This window comes from Photinus pyralis, unplaced genomic scaffold (assembly GCF_008802855.1).
Source record: "Photinus pyralis isolate 1611_PpyrPB1 unplaced genomic scaffold, Ppyr1.3 Ppyr1.4_LG1, whole genome shotgun sequence".
NCBI lineage: Eukaryota > Metazoa > Arthropoda > Insecta > Coleoptera > Lampyridae > Photinus > Photinus pyralis.
The window spans coordinates 25,488,371-25,496,494 of NW_022170249.1; the positions used below are offsets into that span (position 1 = coordinate 25,488,371).

The 8,124-nt window shown below is 34.1% G+C and overlaps 1 protein-coding gene across 4 annotated transcripts; it reads left to right on the forward strand.

Annotated features, from left to right (window-relative positions):
- The first annotated feature begins 1,269 nt into the window (after positions 1-1,269).
- On the forward strand, positions 1,270-7,683 carry LOC116163912 (galectin-7-like). Of its 4 annotated transcripts, XM_031478068.1 has the most exons (5): positions 1,273-1,570; positions 1,619-1,915; positions 1,961-2,377; positions 5,103-5,281; positions 5,355-5,863. In XM_031478068.1, the coding sequence occupies exons 1-4, from the start codon at positions 1,547-1,549 to the stop codon at positions 5,277-5,279; spliced, it is 915 nt and encodes a 304-aa protein (XP_031333928.1). In that variant the 5' UTR covers positions 1,273-1,546; the 3' UTR covers positions 5,280-5,281; positions 5,355-5,863. The 4 variants fall into 4 exon arrangements, with proteins under 4 accessions (XP_031334090.1, XP_031334038.1, XP_031333980.1 ...); XM_031478230.1 differs by lacking the exons at positions 5,103-5,281; positions 5,355-5,863 and adding an exon at positions 7,059-7,683 and having other exon boundaries at positions 1,270-1,570; XM_031478178.1 differs by lacking the exons at positions 5,103-5,281; positions 5,355-5,863 and adding an exon at positions 2,417-4,085 and having other exon boundaries at positions 1,270-1,570.
- The last annotated feature ends 441 nt before the right edge of the window (positions 7,684-8,124 follow it).

Sequence of the window (8,124 nt, forward strand, 5' to 3'; positions counted from 1 at the left end):
AAATTCATGTTTGTGCGACGGAGAAGTTAATATTCCTCTGTAACGTAAATTCAGATGATGTACATCTGTCCTGAAAGTTATTTTTTTATATAAGTATGCTGGACAAGCATCTTTTATAATTTTGTGATACAAACAAGCAGCATGGAATATCCTGCGATCATTCATGCTTAACCATTTCACCGTTTCCAACGTATGCGAAATGTGACTGTATTTCCTGATTCCAAAAATTAATCTTAAACAAGCATTTTGCAAGATTTGAATTTTTTTATTTCTATGCTTTTTAATGACGGACCATACACAACATCACAATAATCTAAGCTCGACAGGACCAAAGATTCGCACAGTACCACTTTAGTCTTTATATTTAAAATATCGCGATTAATATAAATAGCTTTTAAAGCAGCATAACCCCGTTGGATGTTTTTTGATATTTGCTGAGTGAATCGCAGTTCACTATCTATGATTACACCGAGATTCTTAGCAGATCTTTGAATTACTAGTTTATGACCACCTACATATATATTCGTTTGAGCAGACAAAATCTCCAAATCACTAGAATTTGCAAATAACATAACAACTGATTTTCTCATGTTTATGTTGAGGCAATGGTTTGTAGATGTTTCAAAAATGTTTTGTAGGTCACTATTTACAGTTTCACACGCCTTCACTATGTCTCTTGGAAAAAACGAAAAATATATCTGAGTATCGTCAGCATATAGGTGATATTGGCAATCTTTTAGAACAGAAGGGATAGCATGTGTGTAAATTAAATACAGTAAAGGCCCTAATATGGATCCCTGAGGGACCCCTCTTTTGATATTTAAGTAATGACAATTGAACAAAACCGACAAAAGAAAATAATAATAAAAAAACATGTATCAATTTTGAATTTTCTGTTTTTTAGGTTGTTAAATAAAACTACATACTATTTTTTGTAAATATAAATAAATTATTATTAGACATTATTTCTGGTATCACTCGTGTGTTTTTAGTTTATTTATTTAGGCAACTAAATAAATAAACTAAACACACACAAGTGATACCAGAAATAATGTCTAATAATAATAAACCTCGTGGAAATCTAAATGAAAGTATAAATAAATTATGCCCATCTGTATTAGTATGGTATGTCAATTTATATTATATTAATTATATATTATTATTATTAGTATACTAATTATTCTGTGCCGCCACTGCCTATATATCAGCTGTTTACGTATGTTTGGAAAAAGATAGGAGGGGAGACATTAAGAGCAGCCTTGGGAATTGGGAAATTCATTTATTCTAATTTATCTTTCTGATAACTTTTTGCAAGGTTTTGCAGATAAGGTTCATGATCCATGATCCTATGTAACCAAATCAAGGCCACCGTAGTTCTCGGGACGCTGACGCTTCTGTTTCCCATTTAATTTTGTCTCTCAAGTCGCAACCGCCGTCAAATGAGTCATTCTTGTTTTAACTCCTTGTGCGATAAATTAAAATAGCGTGTCGCTCCTCATTTCTGTCTTAACTGAAAATAACAATAAGAGCGGGAGCCCTGGGAGCTATGGAAGAACCGATTAGAGACCCAGTAATTATAAATTTCATTTAATTTCGATAAAATCAAAGATTGTTCCAGAGTATACCATACGTGGGTGTAATCGCCGGTAGATTTACCCCTGGTAAAATAATTCGAATTCAGGGTGCAGTACCGGGTATAGCCTACAGGTTTGACATTAACCTACAATGTGGTCCGGAAACGCGACCGAGGGACGATATTGCCATGCATCTTTCTGTGCGATTTCTCGACGGATTCATAGCCATGAATTCCTTACAAAACGGCATTTGGGGCGAAGTGGTGCATGGAAATACGCAGCCGGTGAAACGCGCAGAACAATTTGAAATACTTATCATGTGCGATTTTAACAAATACAAGGTAAATTAATCTTATACAGAGCGTGTCGTGTATTACGATTTTTAGATTGTCATAAACGACCAACTATTCTATGACTTTCCGCAAAGAATTCATTACGACTCCATATCTTACTTAACAATTGAAGGCGATGTGACAATAGCCAATATAACGTACGGATCTCAGAATAGCCTACCCACCCTTCCAAGGCCGGGCCCCGTGCCCGTTATACGCAGACCCCCGGATAATGATTTCGAAATTGTAAATGGCCCAGATCATTCGCAACCGCCGTCGTATTCCGAAGTGGTACACAATTTACCACCAAAAGGACAACCGTACCCGATGAAAAGTTCTCCTTATAATCCTGGGATGACCGCACCATATCCCACCGCTTCGAGTTCGTTCCCATCGCCGTCTGCACCAAATTTGACTTTACCTGCCGGTATGCCCGTTCCTCTGAATGCAGCTTCTTCCAATTTTAGACCCGTAAGTATAATGAAAAGCGATCGCTAAATGCTTTCGTAGCTGTCGTAATTTTAATTTTATACAGGGTGTCCCATGACGAATTTTATATGGAAACTGGTATATCAGAAGTTCACGCCCACCTTGGTTATCTTAAATGCAACACCCTATATATTATTTTATTTTTATGTTCTACCAAAATTCTATACACCTTTCCGTTTATGACATATTTTCATTTTTATGTCAAAAATGACATTTACTACCCAAATCATATTGCACTCATTACACAACTATTCCACAGGCATTGCATGTTTAATCTGAGGTTTAATCATCGAAGTTGCAAATTTTTAACTATGTTAATAATTATTAGATAAAACTAACTACAAAAATATGTATTTCATCTTTAATTTTTTTTTCAGCAATATTGTAATTTTATTTCAGCTCTGCCACCCTCACATTAAAACTACCCCCCCCCCCATCCATCTAAAAACTTTTTAAAAATAAATAGCACACTTGATTAAAATGCAAATATTGGTTTTGACTAGTATTTTTTATACACCACTTATAAGAGATTCCCCTTAATCCTATCAAAGTTTCAGTATATTGAATAAAAGAAAGTGGCTATTCGTGCCAATATCCTACTGTAATCTTGACTTTCATTTCGACCCAATTTTTGAGTTTTGTCTTATCGAAATAAGGAACTTTCATATTAAACTAATTTTCCTCAAATCTGTGGTTTTCATTTTTTTTAGATTACTTCTAATCATACTTTTATCTTAAAACCTTCTAAATGGAATTAATCAATAATCAGCATAAAAAACAATAATGAGAAAATTACCCACGCCATACCGCTCTATCTAGGAAACCCTCTGTACAGGGTGTTCCTAAATATGATGTATAGACGGAAGGGACTATTTGCCTTAATTTATGACTAAAAAAGTTCATGTAAACATAGGGTGTTAATATTTCCAGGATTTTTAAGTTTTTTCTTTAAATCCTGTAGTTGTTGAGATATTGTGCTCAAATTTGGAATGAGATTGATCAATGGTAGTGAGAATCTACAGGGTATTGTTTTTTCAGCAGCCATGTTCCATTTTCTACCCCTGAACTTTTTTTCTGTGCGCCACTTGTAGATTGTAATATAAGAATTTGATTTCTTGGTTTGTTTGGAAACTTTTTGGCGTTGAGTGAAGGACCTAGGTAGAGACGCAATGTCTATAAGAAAATCATTATTCTTCCCGAACTTTTACTAACGCTGTGATGACCCAGTTTTTGTAGCAATCATTTTTGTTGAAAGTGACCTCCTCCAACTCTATACATGTATCCGTTCTTCTGCTCATTGATGCCATTACTCCTTTGAATACCCCCTGTATTTGATTTATGATTTCAAATGCATCTAATATTCGGGAATTTTTTAGAATACCTGTGAATTTTCGGAATTTGTGGTAATACTCATCTTATACAAATGTTAGGTAATATAACGCATCTGAAAACCTTAAAACGAAATTTGACATTTTAAGTTTTTCGGTGATATCTCATTTATTTTTCAAACATTTCAAATGTGTTTTTTTACCCTCAAAGAGGGGCAATATTGCCCCCATTTAATCTACACTGTACCTCTAACCGAGATTATTAATTACATTTATCGAAGATTTATAACAATTTTACACTGTACACTTTACCATTTAAACCTTTAATTTATAAACATATGCAAACACAAGATATAATTTCAAATGCGAACTGTCAAAACTAATAAAAACAAGAGATTATCCAAATAAAGTCAAAGCCTACTGGACTATTTTAAAAATTTGACTTTCGTTTAGCTAACTACTGAAAATTGATTTTTATTTTATATCAACCATATGCATTTCTTATGTTGTCCTACAGTAAATTGATTGCTCATTTCAAATAACAAAAGTTGCATTGATTTCCGGTTAAACCGGAAGTGTGAATCAGATACATCATAATGTCCCATAAAATTATTTTTGACAAATTTTTTGTATCTCGCCAAATAATAGAAATATTGAGGTGCCCCTCTTATCTGAAACGCAATGTATATACCTTCCCGTTAGAGGGAGAATTTTAGTGTTCTGAAGAATCCTCGACAAGAATCCAATTTGTGAATATTTGCAATTGTTCGGATAATTCTCCGAGACGCAGCTAGAATAAGGCAATGGTCCCCCATCAACAAATTCCCAAATGCAGGATATAAAGAACAAATCTTGAAATTGTAACACCCTATAGATCTGTAACGCTAACAAAGCGTTTGCAGACCTATGTTTATAGGAACTTTTAGTCTTAAAGTAAATCAAAGAACCCCTTCCGTAATTACATCATATTAAGAAATTTTCTCAGTGAAGGCAAGACCTATATAAAAATAATAATGGATAAGTCAATCCACAAATTTTTAATTCGATTTAAATATAATGAACAATCTTTAGTTTTTTTCCCCTTGTTCTTGTGCTAATTTAAGGTATGTTTTCTAAAACGAATTGTTATTATTAATCTATCTTTAGTTTAGAAATTTATTTAATTTAATTTACTTTGTGTGCACTTACCAGGTAATTAACGTGTATATGTCCTGTAATTGGTAAGGATATTAAATTATTATCTAAACAATTCTGTGAAAAATTGTTTTTTATTTTGTTTGTCATAGTACATAGAGCAACACACAAAAGCTTGGCTAGTATATGACAGCTGCGTAGTAGTAGTTTTAAGCGCTCCATTAAAATACTTTTATAATTTACAGGTTCAGAAAACGAATACGAAAAAATATTGCGGATACTTTTGGTCTGTCGTTATTGGAATTATTATTGTTGTCGCTGTTATAGTCAGCAAAACTAAAACTACGCATACTACGAAGTCTAGTTCCCATTATGATTACTACCAAAATAACAATAACCGTTATACCGACAATTGGCGTTAAAGGTTTTGTTTTTACTTTATTTTTTATTATTATACTTTTTCATTTCTTGTTTTATAATGTTTTATATTTTTCCAGGGTCGGAGCCAATGGGTAAAGTGGGAGTATTTGTTTTCATGCTTGTTAGCATTATAATCGCAATTATTTTACTTACCATGGTTATGTTCACTGCCTAAGTTTTATTGTTCGTTTATCTGTTTTTTACTCAGGGACTATCGTTTTGTTCCATGACAATGTGAAGGCACATTATACATGTTTAGAATGTTTACTCATTTAGACAAATCTAAATCATGATGTACCCCACAAAATAAATGTGCCTTGTATATGTAATCTATGTGCTGTTGTTAATATTTAAGTATGTAGATATTTCTCTACAACTTTTAGTTCAAATTAAATAGGAATCTTCCCGGAAGACTGTTATAAATATGTTTTATGTATTCTTAAACATTTTGTAATGTAATGGTACTATACAGTTTGCTAAAGCATATACTGTAGATGCTGGTTATGCAATTTACTTGATTACGGCATTATTTTTTTGCATAGTTTATAAGTGTTTCTCATAATAAAACAATACATATGGAAAGCAATGATATTTTCGAATCACACGCCGTTTTTTATTGGTTTACCCTTGGGTAATTTATAATTAATTTGCTTAATGATCGTAAAAATATCGTTTGGGTTCTTTCAAACGTCGAGTTGCAAAATTCTATTTATTTATAATCAATTTCATTTGGCTCAAAGGACCAATATCTTGCGGCGTTTTTAACAAATCTCATTGTAATTTAGTGTAGATAATTTGTGCTACCTCATTTCTTCCGTTTGCATACAACTGTTTTAATTTCATCTCGTTATCATTTACTTTACACATTATCAAAACGTGTAGGTATGTAAAATTATTACCACACACACAAGGTCAGAACTTTTTAATTTTCGGTTTTTGTGTGTTAAGGTTTTGATTTGATTTTGATAAAACATACCACTCGTCTCGTTCAGATACATGATGACCCATACCTCGGCTTCGCACAGTGCACTATTTATTCATTACATCACATTTTTTAAAGTGGGTTTTTTTACATTGTGCAATGTCGGTCAAGCGATTACTTTTTTTGTAAGAGAAGTGGCTTTTTGGGAATCACATGTCCAGATAAAGCGCATTTTTAATTTTCAAAGAGGAGCTTATTGCTTCGCTAACACTTGCAAAAAAAACCTTGACATTCTCTAGTGGATTGGATTTTTGTAATTTCAAGGGAAATTATTTAACAATAGAAGTAAAATAATCAACTGATTTCAAGGGACCAAAGTGGAAATGGCCAATAAAGTTCAGTGTGTCAGGTGACTGAGATGAGAGGCGGCGTATCATAAAGTATACAGCACACGTACATGTGGGTCATCAACTCAATCTGACTGTCTATGGTATTTTCATGTGACTATTTTTTGTGTGAAAAAGTGTAACAACCCCCCCCCCCCCCGCCAAAATGGGGACACTTTCCCCCACTCTTTTGTCTGCTTTTTATCCATTTCCGTCGCGTGCTCCTTTAATGTTACTCGCTTGTTTTTACTCGTAGGTCCATAATGATAGAACATGCGGCAGGTGACGCGCGCACGTTAATTTGTATTTTCCCGCGTCGACAAACAACCAAGCGTTCACTAGTTGGCAGCGACTATGACTACGTTTACAGGGCAAGACGCTGGTTTTACTAAAATTAAGAATTATAACTGGCGTTAAGTCACCATGTAAACGTACTTTAGGTAACTGTGTTAATAATTCCAGGCTTCTTACAGTGATGCACCATAATGGCGGCAATTAACGATGTTTTCATCTGGGTCGCTGGACCACTATGGATTTCAATAGATCCAAAAGTAAGAAAAGGAACAAACAAAGCACCTGGTTCAGAAGGAAGTTACGCAGATAACACCAGTAGATCCCGACTCAGGTACCAAGGCGCCTTAATATGAGCGGCACGATTCAATTTTTCGGTACATCATTAGAGGAACCTACCATAAAAATTTAGATCAAATTGCTCCACAAATAATAAAGTTGTCTATTGCGCATGTGCGGTGCCATTTTGTTTGCTTTTATTAGAAGAACCTACCATAAAAACTTTGCTCCAAAAAGGTCTGAAATGCGTTTTTCTACACTCATATTATTGAACACCCTGTGTCTCATGTTTTCAGTTTATTTCATTATTAATTTCTGCAAGGGCCAGGAACCTTCGACCTGCAGCCCAAAAAACTTACACATCAGTCTGCTCCTGGTGTTCATTACACATGATGCAAGGGAAGAGAAAGCCAAGAAAGATATGATACTATGCTGTCTCAATCCTGTTCGATTTTAAGGTCCCACAAGCCAGCAGAGCCATTTTAGAAAAATGAAGGACGAAATACATCAGGATTATAGGCCCTTTTTGGACACTTGAACAAATTTTCAAGCGGCATCCTTTAAACAAAAAAAACTATGATTTTCCTGACTAAAGAAGAAGCTAGCCCATGCGCAAAATTTTTGCCTTGTAATTAATATCGATCCATTAACAGTGACTGTATAAAGACAGTGTGGTCATATGCTCTATATCCGCCATGTTTTTCCCATATTCTTCATTAAGCTGATCGGTTTAATTGAATTGGTAGATCTTGGCATTTTTCTATGGTTACAATATTATTGCCACAACTGTTTGTGACTTGATCACCTTGGATTCCAAGTTAATTTCCGCCAACCCGATTTATTTGGTTAAAATATGGCGGATATCCCACATACCAATAAAAAAACACCAAATTTTGACCAAACTGCCTCTATACAGTAGGTATACAGTCACTGTAGATCCATTATAAGTCACTAAATATAGAAAGTACC

Bases quoted from the DNA above. Each gene is read 5' to 3' on its own strand.
- LOC116163912 (XM_031478068.1), top strand. From the start codon at position 1,547: ATGGAAGAACCGATTAGAGACCCA. The intron at 1,571-1,618 runs GTAATTATAAAT...AGATTGTTCCAG, and splicing joins AAGAACCGATTAGAGACCCA to AGTATACCATACGTGGGTGT. The intron at 2,378-5,102 runs GTAAGTATAATG...TATAATTTACAG, and splicing joins CTTCTTCCAATTTTAGACCC to GTTCAGAAAACGAATACGAA.